Genomic DNA, 19840 nt, shown 5'->3' on the forward strand with positions numbered 1-19840 from the left:
AAGTAAATGTAAATTTGTTGGTTTTATTCGAAACTGTGCACAGTTTCGAATAAAACATTATACATCACATTCTTATAATCGTCACTAGTGTCTACTTGTACAATTATATCTTTGTACACTCACATTTAGAGAAACATATCGTAACCGCCATTTTAAATTTTGAAAAAAACTGATATCAAAATCGTTATCTCCGGCCCCTAAAACAATGGTATATACATTTGTAAGCTAATCAAAACAATTTAACTTTTGACCAGGTTTTCACGGAAATCCGCCACTGTCCAATGTCAGTTTGGCGGGCCATGAATGAGGTACTAGATTAGGCCGATTCACGATAGTGATGGCATTCATTCATCGCTGATGTTCATCCTGGGTAGACAGATATCAGAACAGTCTTATGTTTGCTTCCATTGAACATCAGTGAGTTGAGTGCAATACATCAGACTAAATCAAGCTCGGTAGTCTTGTGTACGAATGTGAAATTTGCCAAATGCAAGATTTTAAGGATTGAAAAGGTAAACAGTGATTTTTATCGCAAATGTTTTTGATCGTTGAGAAAAGATTCATGAACATAAAGTGGGAATAGCATTAATTGCAATGCTTTGATTTTTTTTGCAATTCAGCACTAAGTATCTGTTGAAAAAACAAACACAATCGAGTAGAACCATTTTAATTTAATTGTGCAGCGAAGCATCAGATCGTTCAGAAGATTAATATCAGTGCAAAAAGGAAGTTACAGAGGTAGCCTTCATTAGAAACAAAGGTCAGCACAATATGTATTGGTAGGAACAGTGACTGAACCTTGACCAAAATATTGAACTTGATTTGTTTTGCTTTCGAATTGTATGAATATTTCAAGTGATTTCTGTCGAAAACACATCGCCTGTGCTGCTAATATGAAAATAATTATATCATTGTTCTGTTATCTGCAAAGTTAAAAACCCCATTAGATAAGATAGAAATGCAATCGACGTTTCTGGCGTATTCATACCCTAATAGAAATTCTCATTTTCTATTCTATTCAACATCAACTTTGGGCATTATTGATTGCAAATTTACTATATTAATTAGCATTATTAAGCCATGTATTAAAATCCACCCGAACTGCAAGGTTCATTGAATCTACAAACCTAAACTGTCATAACATTATATCTTCACTACAACCAGAACAACGTCGCGGTTAGAAACAAGCGATTTTTCCTGATCAATAATAATCACTTTGATGTTCAGTGAGCAAGACCTCAGTGCCACTTCATGTGAGCCGTGTAAATAAACGAGACATATCAGTTGGAACAAGGTTGCAGTAGTTAATACATTTTGTAAATCCGTTGATTGCGCTATATTGCATTCATGATTGTGATTTCATATAAAGGCAATGGAACGGAATTTGTGCACCATCCCGATCAGAATGAAATAACAAGATTATAACAGAACACAATTTTTGTAACATATTGTGTTATAAATTAGGTCTCGTTAGTAGTTAAAATAACAGAAATTTATAACAAGTAACAATCCGAGATATAGTTTTGAAATATTTCTGTTATGTGTTTCTGATCGGGATTCAACATATTGGCCAGGTAAGAACAGCTCTACTGATTTGCGGCTGGTTGTTGGTGCAACGCATTCGCCACATGCAGTTGATAATCAAAAAGAGCCGACGGTGCCTTTCTCATCAAACTGTCTACTCATGAAGTGTTGAGAAAGATTGGGTAAGTGAGGGAGACTGTGCCGGTTTCGAAGCAGTCGAAACAAGCTCTTTATGACGAGTACCGTAAAACGGGGGAGCATTGAGCACGTTTGGAGAATCTTTTTGGAATTTATTGAATTCAAAATTCTCAGGTAACAAAAGTCGCTTATTTTTTTCATTTCAGATGCTGCTTGCAGTATCTTAGCATTTTGTATACATAACTTTTGTTAATCAGCATTCAAAAATCTATTTCAAAACTTCTTGTCAGTAACCAGCATTTTGAAGGCACAACAGCAGTAAGAAAGTATTATGGCATTGCAGTACTCGTATATTTTGCCAAAAACGACTTTTAAATAGCACTTAAAACTATTCAAATGCTTATTAGGCCGTTAAGAGGTATTACCCATGCTTATTAGTTGATTCGTAAATGTCATTTTTTAATGTGAAAAAAACAAAACTAAAACAATTTTGAGTCCTTCCCATTTAAGTTAAAATGTTTGGCATTATTATCACACTTATCATTTACCCTACACTACCTTCATCTATAATTTCATACTACTAAATTTGATTAGATTGTTTTATTTATTAAGCCTTACTGGTTCCAATCCATTCAAAAATAAACTTTGCAAGCTACATGCTGCACATAGAAATAACTTATGTGCTCCCAATGAAAGTTTTTTTACTCCATTTTTTAAATCTCCCATAATATCTAACTTTTGAACTGAGAATTGAGATATATCGTTTTACATTATTCTATGACGGATTAATGTGCGTTATGATGCGGCGAAAATTATTTCTTGTAAAGCAACTTAACCAAACTTAAGCTAGAAGTTCACTTTTATTTGCAAAATTAGTGCATTTTAATTATCAAACAGTAAAGTTTACCATGTTATTCGAGGAGAATAAAAGAACCATTTGCTAAGATGATATTAAAAATAAGCATTCTATTTAATACTTTTTTTATTCAGTTACAAACCATATAGGTTAATGTGCCCATTTGAAACCGTTGGTTATAGCAGTCTGCCATTTTTGTTCAACATGTTGCACAGAGGACTAGCTGAGATCAAATCTGGCCAATATTATTTAATGCTGTTATTGTGCCATAATATGAATTAAAAAAGACAGTAAATAGTTTTTTTACCATTTTGGCATCTATCGACCTAACACTGGAGAGATCCATTTTCTATATCCTTTCGAATACAATTAAAACTAAGGTGATATGTATGAATATATTTGTTTGTGGCACAGGAAAAGGGAGAAAATAAGAGACGCGTGTGCACCTATTCATTGAGATACATTTTTCCATAAGTATTTGGCCATACAGCATTTCGATATGCTTAAAATGAGTAAAAATCATATTTTCAAATCGTTTGAAATTTGTGGACCATATGTGTTTGAATGTTATTCGGATAGCTGTCATCTTGTTTTGCAATACTGCTTCAGCAATTTTGCCGGATTTTACCGCATAATGTATCTTTCTTGTTTCATTTTTTTTACCTCCAATAATTTATTGTTTCTTTTGTACTTTACATTTCTGATTTACATTTTAACTGACGCACTTTTTACTAAAATCATCTTTGTTTCGTGGAGCTTAAGGTTTTCTAATAGTCAAGTTGTTCCTTCGTAACAATTGTTGTTTGCTGATAACCTTAACCTAAACTAACCTATTTACCATCGGCATCTATTCAGATCGATTCGATAATTGAAAGTTAGACAATCGCGTTCAGCCCAATAAAATTTGTTACATTGATTGGTGATCAAGGTCATAAAATTAAAACAACTCAATATAGTAAACTATATAACGATACATACCAACATCAAAGTCAATATTGAATTTGAACGAATACCGAGCGAAACACTTGTGCTGTCATACTAGAGTAAGGTGGGGTAAAAGTGCGCATGGGGCAAAAGTGCGCATAGGACTTTTAGAAGCACACAAGCGCTAGAACCTGGCAACTCTATATGGATTTAGTATATCATTAAGTCAACTAATCGCACATATAAGCATGAAAGGTTTGAATAGGTGGCTTGAAATCAAGGGGAAGGACCATTTTTCGCTGCTTTGGCGTAATTTTTTGAATTTTGGGAATCATAAATTGGCTGTTTGAATAAATCAGGATCTATAAAACTACAGTACCCTAAAAATTTTCAACATATGGTTCGTTGCGAGATATATTTGATTTGATGAAACAAATTCAGTAATTTTCGTAACAATTTAATAAGTTAAAGAACTGACGGTGGGGTAAAAGTGCGCATAGCATATCCGCCCCAATAAAAAGACGGGAATGAAGCTTTTTATATAAAAATTGCACAAATTCTTCCATGATTTTAAGAATAGCATATTTAATAACTGCGAGCTCACCGGTCAAATTACGACTGACATGACATGACAAAAACATCAGCAAGGGGTCCAAGGGAAAATATAGAGTTTCGAAAGCTCAGAGTAATTAAAAAAGCAACAAAAAACTATGAATATGTAAATAAAGATGTATTTCCAATATAAATAGCATATTCGCAAGAATTCTTGTAGTGATCCACCCAACTATGACAAATAATGATTTCACGAGGGGTGACAGTTTGGTCATGAACGACATTGTCTAAAAGATAAAACATCCAAGTTTTTTCAACATAATGGAAAACTGAACAACATCAAGCGAGGCAGAGGGAGGGGTACTTTTTATTTATGAAGGAAGAGTAAGAGGGGATGGATATCCTAAAATTGATTAGTTTAATTGATGGGCGGTAATAAATCAGCTATTTAATCAGTACGCACTTTTGCCCCGTGCTATGCGCACTCTTCCCCCGACCATGGGCAAAAGTACGCATTTGAGTATTCATAAGAAAATAATTATTTCTCGGATTACAAGCAAAACCAAGAGATATCTAGTATTACGTTTGGAAGATGTGTGATGAGAGTATTAATTTGTAATCATGCCGATTTTCTAGTGTTTTTCTACCAATAGTTATTTTACGAAAACTGTTAGGTGCGCACTTTTGCCCCACTTTACTCTACCATACCCCAACTAGAGGTATAACTATACCGGCAATTTTGAAATCTCTGTAACTGTCAATTCAATCAAACTCAGTAGCGCACCTAGTGGTAATATCCCAATTACCTTTGAATAGACCGTTAAAGTTAAACAGTTAGTATTTCAACAATGTCTCGAATACATTGATTAATTATCATGAAGTTTGTGTGAACGGTTGCGAAAAAATTGTTTTTGCGTTTCTCATATAAAGGCTATAATCACTCCAAAAATCGATTTTCTAATCGAGGCCCGAAGGACCCAGTGTCGTATACCATTCGATTCAGTCCATCGAGATCGCCAAATGTCTGTGTAGTAGTAGTAATTTTTATTTATCCTTATGCTGTCAATTTAATAAGTAATTTCACATTTTAGTTATCCATAAATTTCTTTTCATCTTTGTTTTCCTCTATTTGATTTCAAATTGTATTGAAGTAATGGTGTACCGATTTTATGGAATTGGTTTATTGTTTGTTTATGTGTCAAATATTTTCAAATGAGTTTTCTCAGAAATGGCTAAACCGATTTCCACAAACTTCAAATGAACGATATAACGCTCCCATGAGTTCACTGTTGATTTTTTGTTGATCGAATTTCCACTTCCGGAGTTACGGGTTGATTCGTGCGGTCACATAACAAATTTCCATATTAACTGGTACTAGCATGATGTAGAAATGATGCAAATTATATTAAATTAAATTGGCCGACATCCGGGAGCTTACGAAGTTCCTAAGTTAATGTCACTTATTTTTCAGCGAAAGTTTGAAAATCTATTTAAATGAGCAACAAATTACTTCGATTTGCAAGTCTAGACCACTTGTAGTCAATCAAATATTCTTTGTATATATATAGTCCACTATCGACAATTCCGAGGCTCTGACATATTTCAGAATTAAAGTCACATCGGTTCTCTGGTGATCGCTATTCACAAACCAAGTCTCAAATGGTGAATCACTATTCACAAACCAAGGTACAATACGCAGTTGGGTGTTGCACCCTCTACGCCAGAAAGGTAACTCGACCATCTGGGCCTTAAATATCGGCCCTTCAACACATGAACCGGGACCAAAGGTTCTAGTTCCCTTCCAAAAAAGTTAAAATGAGCAGCATTCACTCTTCCATTTTATGAAGCACGTGGTATGCTGACAATAAAGATTCAAACATGTTCCGGACTATGCTGTGATTTCGTTCATAAACTATATCGTCATTCAGCGTACTGAATCTTCTTACCTATTGTCCTATTGCCAATTAAATACGCATGGAATCAGAGGTGGATAACACAGGTTTTATGTTTTCAAAGATATCCTCTTTTGAAGCTTTCTCAGTGGAAACTTTGTTTACATAACTTAAACGCTCGATATGGACGTCTGTTATCTGTGATTGTAACATTTCTAAGATTCAACTGAGAACGCTTCAATAAGCGACTATCTTAAAAAACAAAAAAGCAGTTTTGTTTCACACCGTTGGGAAAATCTTCGTGAAAATAAATCAATGTATTCGGAGCATTGGTAGAATGTTACTGATTAATTTCCATGAAAATTTTTCCAAATGCATTTTTTTCTTTTTCCGAGCTTTCTCAGTTCAATCTTAATACAAATGATTGTTTTCAAAATTTGTAATAGGTCCGAAAGCGCATTGGAAACTTTTTCGATCAAAGATACCTCGTGTTACGGTATAACATCGCAGATTTCCCCTTGTGTTATTCGCTTTTATGAAGCTTCACTGCAATTAGTCAGCTCCACCTGTATGTTAACCTTCCAAGGTCATCGGGTCTTATAATTGGAAAAGTACATAAAGCGATTTCATTACGAAATGCACGGACTCAGTTACGGTTAGCGACATTTCGCTCATTTCTTTTTATGTAATGTTTGTGTCGATCACAGGCTTTGAGCCAAAAATATTTGTTTATTGCTTATTATTTTTTAGGCATCAATATAGAGGTGCATTGACTCGTATGAATTCTGACAACATTTTCAATCGAACATAATAATAAATAATTTTTAAATGACATACTTGCTTCACACAATCATGTCATATCATTTTCTATGCAGGCTTCGGTTATCAATTTTGACGTCAAACAATGATATAAAAGTGACTCATTTCTACGAAAGCTATGAGCTGTGAGATATTCATATATCCTTTGGGGGAGGTTACCGGTTTACAAGCGTCGTTATAAATAAAACGTACATAAAATAAGCTACAATTTTCTTTTAAAAACTAGAAATTTCCTCTTCATTTTTGAGGTCTTGTGAAATAGTGGTTCATTTTTACGCCTTTCAGTGATTATAGTGACGAATTACTTAGACAATACCTCGGTCGCTTTCATATTACATGTACTAACTATTCAGACTGATTCTTTTTCGCCCAAATATCCAATTAAGGGGTTGTATACAAAGTTGAGACTCGAATAATCGAATAATTTTTTTTGCATATTCTGAAACCACAAACTTTCAAAAATATTTGTGCGAAATTTTATTCAAATCGTAGCACTAGATTTCAAACTACAGCTGAGCACTATATTTCAAACTACAGCATTCTTTTAACCGCGGGTTTGATGTTTGATAGTATATGAATACATAGATCACTATGCGTTAAACATGTTCATGCAATTTTCTATATGTACCTCCATGCTCATGGTGTTTAACATGGATGGAACAACATGGAGGGTTTTACCTATACAAATGTTTTCTTATAAAAATAAGCAACTTCAATTCCAAACTTTATCGTACTGAGATAAAATTTGAAATTCGAGCTTATTATTACATTTCCAATCCGTATTTAGTGAAGCTATACTGATAGACAAAATCCGGCGCTGATAAAATTGGGTCTTCACTCTAAAATCGAGACAAAGCCAGGATATGGTCGCGAATGGTATAAACGAGTGTTGATATAAACCTGTAGTGATATAATCGGAACATTACCTTACTTCAACTATATGGGATAAGGAGTCAAAACAGTTAAGGTTCGTCTTCCGGATAGCAAAGAATTTTAGGGATGTGTACATGTGTGTCTTATTTACATAGTTTGGTTGTTAGCTGATCCGCTCAACACTAAAATAGTGTTCCGTTGTTTTGGAATTCGGATTACCACATTCCCACCCGCCGAGCTACATTGGCAGCTAATACATCACAACACTAATTTTTTTTGGTGTAGAAGATACGTCATTATACACGCAAGATGGTCTGAGCTGATCAGAAAATTTATTAGTAAGTGACTCTATCATGTGCAGAATTTCAAAAAAAAGCAAAATTCCGGACACCCTAAGGTAGAGTTAATAGCGTTCGAAATGATACCACCACCACCACCGTCCACCATGTAACGTTGTCTTAAAAGCGCGAGCGCGAAATTTCCTACTGATTATTTTTAATAGTATTGTTTTCCCATGTTCTTAACATTTTAACGTCGAGACTACAGTTGACAAACGTCGTTAATATGTGGGCGAAGGCTGACATTTTAGGGCATTAAGTAAATTAAAACATCACACATTCTATTTCCCACATTGCTGACAAAATAGAAAGACATATTTGTTGTTCATTTTGACCGTTGTTTGTTTGTATTGCCGTATATTGTTTGTTGTATTATGTTAACTGAAATTGAAAATACATTTGCCAAGACATAGTAGTCAAGTACATCATTGGACCGTACATGAAGAATTGGGTTTGACGTTTCGAATTCTTCTGATTAGCGTATTGCGCGATATAGACGTTAGGTCCAAGCATGCAAACAATAAATTTGAATGTTAAGGTATCTAGTTTTTAGTTTCCAAGCTACGAGAGTTAAAATAGTACGCAGTAACATTGTCCTGTTTAGATTTGTTTAAAACTGCTTGATTGTGAGCAATAGACATCCACTTTCGAAAAAGCCACATATTCTCTTCCAATTAATTTTCTACTTTGCCGAGTATTGCCACCTTTGAAAACAATCGATATGGTGTTGATTCTAAGTGCGCATATCGCCTTCGTTCATGTTCCATCCTTGCTGTAGGAATAGAAATAACGACAATATTTTTCCTTTGGGCACGATTTTTTTTATCGAAGTATTTTTTTGTGTTAAATAATTCAGGAAACGTCTTTATAATTGCCAGCTTGGGAAGACGTATGTAGAAAGTTAACTAAATGATACATTTTCAATAAAAACAAACTACCACCTCACATTTTATAGACAGTGCCGGTGGTTAACTAATGGACCTGTCTGCTGTTTAGCCCAGCGTGTCTAAATTTAATTCAAGCCATCCTTCGTAAGGGAAGTGGCACATATTTTGATAGCGTTCCTCGTTTGACCGTAAACTGAGAACATTGAAGAATTTAAATTATTTTATTTCAGAATCACAAGGTTTCTTATCATCAGGAAAAAATATTATTTTTATTGTCAAAATAATGGTGTTACTCCTTTTTAGCACGATAAGGCGAAGTTCTAGAATGTTTGAAAATTGACCTTTTAGGCCAAGAAACAAGATTATTGGTTCGGTACCAGTTTAACAGGGTCCAGGAACAATGGAAGAGTAGAATTTAAAGGGGTCTACTTTCGTAGATTTGTCCGTTGACGGTTCCAAATGTGAAAAAACCTTCAGTGAGTCGCTAAAAATTACAGAAATTTGAATTGAAAGTGGTTTATAGTTTAATGTTTATACTGGTATTGCTTTTTCAATATCCCAATGCATCGTACCAATGAATCGGTAGCAAAGCAGTTCGGAATCGCACATTGATTCGTATTCCATGTGATCAAACCATCAAAAATTATCGGACAACCAAGCAGAATGATCCTAGCGGCAGGAAACATATCACAGCAACTTCCTTGGTTTAGTTCAAAATTGATTGAAATTTGAACCGAAATATTTGTGCATCAGTTTAATTGGTTCAATGTTATCCTGACCTTGCTGTGATGTGTTTCCTGCTGCTAGGATCATTCTGCTTGGTTGTCTTATAATTTTTGATGGTTTGATCACATGGAATACGAATCAATGTGCGATTCCGAACTGCTTTGCTACCAATTCATTGGTACGATGCATTGGGATATTGAAAAACAATACCAGTAAAAACATTAAACTATAAACCACCTTCAATTCAAATTTCTGTAATTTTAGCGACTCACTGAAGAGTACGGATTTGTATCCATCCTTAGCGCGGGGCCCCCAAAACCCCAGGGTCCCTGCCACAGGCCCAGTGTGCCCATGCGTAAGGATGGTACTGCTTTCTACCATAGTGGTGTTTTACACATCTAGATCATCTTTAAACCCGCAGTCGGATTCTATTTGAATACGATTTTATAGTAAAACGTATACCTACTAGTTATTTTTAACAGTGTTTCATTTGAAACTGTACAGCAAAAAAAAATCATGTAACTTTACGTCTTGCCAGATACACATAAAAGGAGCGTCCCAATTCACATAAATTTACATTTAATTACATGTAAAAATGTGAGTTGTTCGGCTTTCCCTGGGTCATTCAGTCTAAATTTTACATCAAAAGAGTCACAAAATTTAATTTTACATATCAGAACATGTAAAATCCTAGTATCAGACAGAAAAATACGTCGCTACATTGTTTAAGTCAAATGTAATTTTCATTTTTTCTAAGAGTGTGGTTATTCCCATACTATTCTGAACAAGTATTGTACATTTATCGAACGCCTGTTCGCGTGCTAGCAAACCATCTGTTTTGCTAACATGGACAAAATAATCCGCCACGGATCTACTCTTCGATAACATAATGGAGTTGCGTGTCAGCTGTACACATTATTTATCTCAACAGAATCGATGTTATTGTATTTCAGGCAATGAATTCAATAAACTTCCATTCATCATATACAAAATTTATTTTATCATCTTCGAAAATCGTTCGGGAATGACAAACCTTTAGATATAGACAAATTATGACTACAGTATACTGCTCTTTCACAAAATAAGTTTTAATAATTCGAAATTCATACATATCCGCATTACAGCGTAGTGTGAGGTAAAAGACATTGGTTCGAATCATCAGCTGATATGAAGTGCATATAGTAATGTTTTTTTCAATTTCTACAAAGTATAAAATTTCCGAACCAACCTAGTACCGATCTTCATTCATTGCGGCGCCCTATGCTTTGATGATAGACATAGGGTAAAGTGCCTATTTTCACCCTATTATGGAGGGTACCTCACTAATTCATTAATTACTCGGCCTACAATCGATGGAATGCATACATATTAGTTCCAACAGCTTTGCTTCGTTGTTAAAAACCAAGATAACACAAATGCCCTGAAAACGGAGAAGTGCTCGTGTTTGAGCGCAACGAAAACTCGAATCGAGTGACCCTATTGTTGCCCTACCATTTTATGCGTTTAACAAAGATGGCAGACGTTGTTCTAACGGCTACAAATGGGTAAAGTGATAACAGAAACATGGCGAAAACAGGCTCATTACCTTATATACAATCACGCCTTTTCTTTTCATTGCAGAATATTATGCCGGCGGATGCTGATGCACTGAACACCAACAATCAGAAATGTGATATCGCTTGACCCGGTTTTAAACACAAACACAGTTCAGTCTTCGTTGATATACCCTGCTGTATTTTGAACTGGATTTTGCTTCGCAATCGACACTCAGAAAAGAAAAATAATCGAAAAACCGAAAAAAACAACAAACCATTTGAATAAACACCAAAATCCAAAATGTGTTCATCTTGCTCAGACTTTCAAAGGAAAATGGTGTCCTTCGGCTGTTCGGCCTTCCTTATACTACTTGCCATTATCCTAGGAACGCTGTGGCCAACGCTGTCTTCCAGAATGTTGCGTGATGTAAGTTCAGCTATTTTTACAATAATCGTTATCTTATTAGAATCACATCATTGTAGAAATTAGTCATCAAAAACGGCTCAGTGAACTACCAGAACTGGATCAGGACACCCATTCCGATGTTCCTGGAAATCTACATGTTCAACTGGACGAATCCCGATGAACTACACCGTTATCCTGAGGTGAAACCTCACTTTGAAGAGATGGGACCGTATGTGTTCCACGAGGTTCACGAACGGGTCGGATTAGTGTGGAACAATAACAATACTGTCACGTTTAACCAACGACGCACTTGGCACTTTGACCAGGATCTTTCCAAGGGTTTCCTCAACGACACGGTGACCAACCTAAATGTTATTTCTTTGGTCAGTAACTTGTCCTACTATACAGGTAGTAGCCCACTAATGAATCTTCTTTTACAGAATGTAGCTTATTTTATGCGTGATGCAGGAGCTGTTACTAAATTTGGAACTGATGTGATTTTGGAACTGGATGGTTCACTATTGTGGCACAGCAAGACTATTCGCGAACTATTGTTTGACGGGTTTGACGATACGTTGCTCGATGTGTTGAAAACACTAAATCAAACGGTAAAGATTCCATTTGATAAATTCGGTTGGTTCGTGGATCGGAATTTGAGTGATACGTACGATGGAACCTTCACCATGAAAACCGGGGCTGATTCACTAGAAAACACAGGCATTCTTACCCTTTGGAACGGTGCGGATCACACAGGAATGTATCGTGGAAAATGCGGCGAAGTTAAGGGGACCACCGGAGAGCTTTGGCCAGTCATGCACAGTAACAAAACAAACGTAACTATCTTCGCTTCCGATGTGTGCCGTTCTTTGACTCTTCAGTACGGAGAGGAAGTAATCATCCATGACGTCGAAGGAGCCAAGTATGTTGGCGACGAAAAGGTTTTTGATAATGGGGTCAAGTACCCAGAAGCTGCCTGTTGGTGCAATTCTCGATTAGATCAATGTCCCGATGTCAAACCGGGGGTTTTCAATGCATCTGCTTGTAAATACGGCTCGCCAACTTTTGTTTCCTATCCACACTTTTATCTTGCCGATCAGAGCTATCGAGACTCAATCGATGGAATGTCACCCAACAAGACCAAGCATGAGTTCTTCATTGCGATCGAACCGCACACTGGAATCCCACTAGACGTGCGCGCTCAATTACAGATCAATATGCTTCTACAACCTGTAAAAGGATTCAAGTAAGATCAACAATTTTATTTTCAAACCATAACATAACTACTTTACTCTTTCAACCAGAATGTACGAAAAAGTGCCGAAGATAATGGTACCAATGTTGTGGTTCACGCAACGAGCAACTCTGACACAAGAACTGGCCAATCAAGCTAAGGTAACTGCGTTTGACATCAATTTGTACAATGATATCGTCACGGCAATCATTTCAGATGGCTCTCGTTCTACCCGAACTAGGAATTTACATTGCCATATTCTTTGGCGCTGTTGGAGTCTTACTGGGTGGTATTTTCGCGTTCGTAACTATCAGAAAATGGAGCGAACAGGTGCCGTATGAAGAGCTGTTGCGGTGAGACTTGGTCGAAGTTGCACCCGAACCGGAAATCGCTTGATCTCGAATTTCAACAACAAGGCGTGGTTGTCGAAAACTATACCATCATATGAAGTGCCTTCAATGTGATAATCATTAATCACAATCAAGTGTGAACATGCCAAAGTTTGTGTCGTAGACACATAGTGTTTTTTTTAATTTAGCATTGAATACAAGAGTTTTATTGTTTTTTTGAAATTCTGATGGATTACAACATTTTACAAAATCGTACATCGAACATATCTCTGACTGTACAATTGTTTTTTGGATAGCTAAAAATACATATAATTTATAAAGTGCCAAAAGAATTTGGGAGATTATAATTACCAGGTTAGATGTGGAATAAAAAAACGTTTAAAAGACATAGATTACACGAAAATAAACAGTTATTGTGTGAAGAAAAACATTTGTTGATTCAACTCTAAAAATAAAATTTATAATGTAAGGTCAATTATTACATGGTTATATCACTGCATTATAGATGGGATCTTCGTCCAAGTGGTAGTTGAGTTTGAGCTTTTGCGACCACTCCTGGCTGCTACTCCGTTATCGATCTGGACTAACTGAAGTTGCACAAGGGAATCAGTAGATAATTATGCTTGGGAATAGCGAAATATCCTTCAATGTGCAACTCCTGATAATCCTAAAGTGTCTTACTGATCAATACCGGTGCCGGCCAGGCCCGGACGTAGATCGCGGAAGGAAAGGGAAGGAATGTTAGTCCGATACTTGCTTTTGCTAGAGGCCGTATATACTACTGCACACTCCACAAAAATCACGGAGCAGGAGATGTTTGCTAGTAGTAAGTATAGTAGTTGGATTTTACATCTTCTTTACCGACGCCAGAGAGGTGACTCCACTATCTAGAAAAATCTCAACGACCTCGGTTAGGATTGAACCCAGACCAAATGGAATAAGTAACGGTCATGCCTACCACTCAACCACCGGCGTCGTTAGAAATTTTCGTCCAAAAACTCGATTTGATGTACAGAACGAAACCTGAAGATTTGAAGCATCGTCATACCTCTGGCCGCCGTTACGATCCATAGCAGTTATTCGGCTCAAATGGTACATTCACCATCTTTTTGGATGAATTGCGCCTTTGCCAGAAACAAGAACTAAATGGTGATTGACTGACAATATCGGGACAAGGACAGTGTCGGATTACATTTCTTATTTCTTAAAAAACTCCATCCAACGTTCACTACGATGTAAAGGAAGTTGACACTACGATGTAAAGGAAGTTGACCCGCATTTAAAATTATGACCTGGATCTTCCTTTATGGCCTGGAAAACTATTGGCCTGGAAAACTGTTTTTATCATTCCCATTCACAAAACAAGAGATACTCATAGCGCAGAAAATTACCATGAATTTTCCATCCTAAATTGCATTGTTATAGTATTCGAACCACTTGGACGAAGTACACGACATTCTTTATAGTGCGTCGCAACCAATCTGCTCTGAATTTCAGCACGATTTTGTCAATGGATTCCCTACCTGGATTACTGGATCACTACATTCACACCTGTCGGGCCGCTACGGTTCTGTTGAGCTGAACACTTCAAACTCTAATTTATTTCAACTAACTTATGGTGTCCCTCAAGTCAGTACACTAGGGCCGCTCATATTCATACTAATTGTGAATGATCTTTGTGTTCATTTGAACTGCGACAAAGTATTATACGCTGATGACCTGAAAATATTCAAAACAATTTACTCTACTGGATTGTACTGATCTACAATTGGACATAGGCCTGTTAGGCTTCATCCATAAATGACGTAGCATTGAAGGGGGTAGGGGAGATTTGGTATTTTGTGATGATATGTGAATGTGACGATGAGGAGGTACGATCTCAAGAAAAGATACGTAGCTTTCTTTGAATTAGAAAAATGTAAATTGAGTTGTGTACCTAGTTAATAATAGGTAGAGAATAATAGAAAACCACGCATTTATTTAAATTTGTTTATATATAGCTAGTTTTTGTAATTATTCTGTCACGCAAAAAATATTGCATCGACTCTTGATTATTAATCTTCAAGCCTTGTTGTGCAGAGTTGAATCGATTGCTCTGTACTAGGCATTCCACAAGACTGTACCCTTTATTGCGTTGCGTTGAGACGATGATTTTGGCGGATTGCACACTGACTTCATCATGTTTGACTGCTGATTATCTAAAGGAGTTGCTTAGGAAATGGTAAGTAGAAATTAATACCATTCCGACCAATATTAAAACCTTAACAACATGATAACCATCATTGCCGGCCGCCTCCATCTCCATCGTTCACGGGGAAGAATAAAGAATAAGGTGATAAGATCAGACTGTGACCCTTTATTTTAAAAGCGTAAAACTACGACTATTGTTTACTAAAGACGCTGCATCTCCGTTACAAAGAATCACTATCTTAATCGTTTATTTACCATTTATCGGGCAGGGTCATTTCAATCCAGCACGAGTTCTGTCAATGACCGTCGTTCGAGAAGCATTTGAATAGTTTTTTGTCGGATTGAGTGTTTTTGACAGGTCTCGTGCTCGAACTACACTGACAGATAAATGAAAAACAAACGATTGAGATTGCGAGTCTCTAGAGATCCAGCGTCCTTAATTTCTACTACTGTTGAATTTCAACAACCATTAACTACCTATCTGTCAACTTTCCAACTGGGCCAGTTTCGAAGATAAATTTAATCACTAGAGAGGAAATAACTTTCGAGCTGTCAAGGAAATAAATCTGTAAAAAACAGCGGTTCTCAACCTTTTTCGTACCACGGACCTTTTAGAAATCACTCTGGGTTGCTGCGGACCCCCACGTATAAACATTGATTTTGTATGCTATCAATATGTTATTTTCAGGTTGTTAGGAAACAAGACTAGGGATCCGCGGACCCCTGGTTGAGAATCACTGCTTTAAATAGTTCACAGCATAAGATTCAATGTTAGAGCTCTGATAAGTTGAATATGAATTTTCAATTATTTCACTTCTCTTGTATTTTACAATATGTGCTAAATGCCAGCAGCAATGCATGTATTCGAATAAAAAAATTGGGAAATAAAGGGGGGATTGTTATCAAGCTATGACATTATCTAGGGGCGGAGGTTAAAACTTTGAAGAAATGCTACGAAGAGGGAGGGGGTTTCAAAATCGCCCAAAAATGCTACGTCGTTTATAGATGAATCCTTATTGCGATACTGTTGAGAGAATAGAATGGAGGTGAGCATATACAAATGCAAAGCAATCTCATTCACTCGGCGACGCTTATCGATTAGTTACGAATACACTCTGAATGACCAATGAATTGAGCAATGCGCTTCCCAGAACATACCGGCACTGTTGTGCTATGCTGGCTATGCTATGAAAAGCACCATTCAGCGTATTTCAAGAAAAACGATTATAAAAGTTTGATATTAAATATCTTGAAACTTATAATTAGCTGAAACAATTCAGAGAATTCAATAGATGCTTTTATCTATTCTGTATTAATCTCTTAATATCACAAAGATCGGTTGAGTATATTAAAAGTTTTTACTAAAAATGTAAACAAAAGTCGCACTAACACGTGTTGCAGGTGTGTATTATTGACGAAATTTGTCTGACGTGTCATAATTGTACATGGAAAATTTTCGACGCAAATAAAGCATCAATTATTATCTTTTATTGATATATTCGGCTTTATTTTGTCTAGAAACACTCGGTGAGATGAATTTAAAAAAAAAATGATCAAGGAAACAAGAAAAATAGTATTTTTTGGTTACAGTGTTGCCAAATATGCAACATTTCCAATTTAAAACATAAACTGAATTTTTCTCGCAATTGCAAGATACAGTGATTTGAAGCAAAAAACTGACAAATTATCATCACTTTTCTCGCTTACCTCAGTAACTAACTAGAATTTCAAAATTCTGAAAACGCCATTTTGTAGAGAACATTCAGTAATGTTGCATATGCCAGTATACCCCAAAATAGCGTTTGTAAAAAGATAGCACAACAGGGACGATATATCGTTGACAACCGCTAAGGCTAAGGTGTTTCTGGATTCACCAAGCGTAACAGCGTATTTCTCTCCATACCAGTACCCATTTTCGTTAGCCATTTAGCTGTCAGTCACTTAGATGGAGAGATTTACGGATGTGAAATTTCTCCAGAGAAATCTCGAATTCCTCTGACTTCGCGTTGCTCGTTGGTGTTTTTCCTACTTAGCTCCCATAGCTAAATCGATGACTGACCTTTGCTGTATATCGAAACTTGTTGAAAGGTGAACCAATCCGGAGATACCGACCAACTTGGAAGGGATGTACCCTTTCCAATCCCCTCCATGGTTTCTTCAATGACTTGACAATGACTGACCGATTTCAAATGAAATTATATAATTTATTTTTTTGGTGGTTAAAAAGATAAGAAATTTTTAAAATTAATTTTAAACCTTCATGCGAGGGGTTATAACCCTTAAAACCCTCTCCTTGCGCACGGGCCCGGCTGATAAGAAGCATATTAGAATATGCAGCTTCTGCCTGGATCCCACATTACAACATATTGTCGCTGCGAATTGGAAGGGTCCAGAAAAGCTTCATTACTCATTACTCTGTAAGACAGCTCCCATGAAGAGATCTGCACCACCTACCTGGTTACGAGGGCCGATGCCGACTCATCAGCCTTCAAACAATGGCTTTTCGATGAATCGTCACCTAACGACTACTAGTTTTCGATGTCTTGATGTTGTTGCAAGGATTGTACATCAGTGTTCCTAGTCGCACGCTGAGTAATCACCCCTTCCTTTCCGTGCCTTTCCATCGAACGGCCTCCGGGTACAACTAACAACCCAGCTCCTGTGTTAGAGCATTCTATAGTATGTATATATTATGAATTTGACTTTAACACCACGAAATCAATTTGTAAGAATAGAGTTAGGATTTTAAGATAATTAAGAGATAAGATTAAGAGTAGTCTGTGCGATGTAAATATCAAAGACGAAAAATAAATAAATAAACATTTTCATTATTTTATTTTTCGTGATTATATTGGGATGTTGCCTCCAGTAAATTTGTAGCTCTTACTTTTACGAGCCAGCTGAAGACGCCAAGTATTTATCTTGAATACTTCAAAAGATATAGCATGTTGTCTGTGGATAAACCTTCGGCGCCTACCTATTGTTCAACATAGTAATATAATAGTCTGTTTAAATAACCGACCCGAATTTTAGGGGAAACTTTGCCACTGCGACTACTATTTAGGTTATCTTTTGTGGCTGATCCTGTTTGCTCTACATATTACAAATTGCCCGAATCCAATGTAGTTGGAAGCGAGTTATTTGTTTGTCCACATGTGTCGTCTCAACCGGGTAGTACATTATTATTGTAGCTGAGGATCCGATTGGGACAGGTATGCCATACCTCGTGAAGCGTTATAAGATGCCTTCCGAAGTATCGCTCCCTTCGAAGAAATAGTACTGCACAAAGGCAGAGAAAATGTTCCGTACTCTCAGGCTCCTAGTTACAGAATCGACAAATGCCATCTTGACTTTTGCCATTTTTTCCACATGATACTTGGCAGGACAATGTCCCGTAAATAAACCTGTGATGATACGTAAATATAGTTAGTATTCCAGTGTTTTCCATGCAAGCCTACCACGTGTGTGCGGTTGGGGGGGGGGGGGGGGGGTTTGCGTAGCGTAGTTGGTAAATCGATTGCCTTGTACGCAGCGCACCTGGGTTCGAGTCCCGACCCCGCACATAGGGTTAGAAAGTAGTCGATCTTTATCGAAGGGATTTAAGGGAAACCATAACCATAAGAGATTTTTCTAACCCGAAGAGGCGAATGACCTTAAGGTTAAAACCTCTATAATCGAAATAAAAAAAATAAAAATACCACGTGTGTGCGTGTTTTGTTTTTCGTAAACATACCGAATTTGTTGAAAAAGAGGCAGTAAAATGCGCAGTAGTCGATCTTTATCGAAGGGATTTAAGGGAAACCAGTTTACCGCGGAAACTGATACCGAATATGTGAGCGCGTCCACGAAGAAGTTGAAAACTGTAAGTTACGAGCACATTGAATTGGACCAGGACATCAGTTATGTGATCTGCAACATCGTCACTATCTTCAGCTTTCCTCCAGGAACAATCCTAGGTGGAGGAAGGGCTGTTATACGGACCTGACAATGCCGACTAATCGAGATTTATCTAACAACCACAGAAAAAGATGAAAAACAACAAATTTTGGTCCACGTTATTAAAGTCACATTTTAATCCGCCATATTTTGATTTTGATACATATTACCTCAAATTCGTGTTAATACATCACAACATCTTTTTTTAATTTTGGCTGAATACCCCTTATTTTTAGTGGGGGACCGCCATATTGGATCGGCCATTTTGAATTTCGAAAAACCACGAATAATCAAAAGAGTCCAAAAAAGTTTAATCGCATTTATCTCAAAACATGATTTTTCAAAACTGCGTACTGACTTGGTATACAGTGCGAATTCTTAAAATAGACCAGCAAAGTAAACGATCAACAGAGAACAACAAAGAGATTTTCTATTTCGAGACAGACTCGGTACTGACTATGCAACCGATTCTTAGCATACAGGACAATCGAGTACTTGCAGGTTAGGACTCGAATATGCGACGACAGATCTTTGATACCAGCACCTTAACATCTATACCACTAGGCTATTCATTCGGTCTTTGCTCGACCCAACAGGTAGGTAGTACCTACATAATAAATATGTGAACACTAAGCTTAGTGGTAATTCTTAAAATTGATTTTT

At 36.7% G+C, this 19840-nt stretch overlaps 1 protein-coding gene across 1 annotated transcript; it reads left to right on the forward strand.

Annotated features, from left to right (window-relative positions):
* Positions 1-375: 375 nt before the first annotated feature.
* LOC131682435 (protein croquemort-like) lies at positions 376-13520 on the forward strand. Its single transcript, XM_058963892.1, has 6 exons — positions 376-512; positions 11150-11491; positions 11548-11853; positions 11911-12713; positions 12772-12862; positions 12918-13520. Exons 2-6 carry the CDS (start codon positions 11366-11368, stop codon positions 13056-13058), a joined length of 1467 nt encoding a protein of 488 aa, XP_058819875.1. The 5' UTR covers positions 376-512; positions 11150-11365; the 3' UTR covers positions 13059-13520.
* Positions 13521-19840: the final 6320 nt, after the last annotated feature.

This window comes from Topomyia yanbarensis, chromosome 2 (genome assembly GCF_030247195.1).
Source record: "Topomyia yanbarensis strain Yona2022 chromosome 2, ASM3024719v1, whole genome shotgun sequence".
In the NCBI taxonomy this organism is placed as follows: Eukaryota; Metazoa; Arthropoda; class Insecta; order Diptera; family Culicidae; genus Topomyia; species Topomyia yanbarensis.

Coding starts and splice junctions, on each gene's coding strand:
- LOC131682435 (XM_058963892.1), top strand. CDS start 11,366: ATGTGTTCATCTTGCTCAGACTTTCAAAGGAAAATGGTGTCCTTCGGC. Junction 11,854..11,910: donor ACCTAAATGTTATTTCTTTG/GTCAGTAACTTG, acceptor CTTCTTTTACAG/AATGTAGCTTATTTTATGCG. Junction 12,863..12,917: donor AACTGGCCAATCAAGCTAAG/GTAACTGCGTTT, acceptor CAATCATTTCAG/ATGGCTCTCGTTCTACCCGA.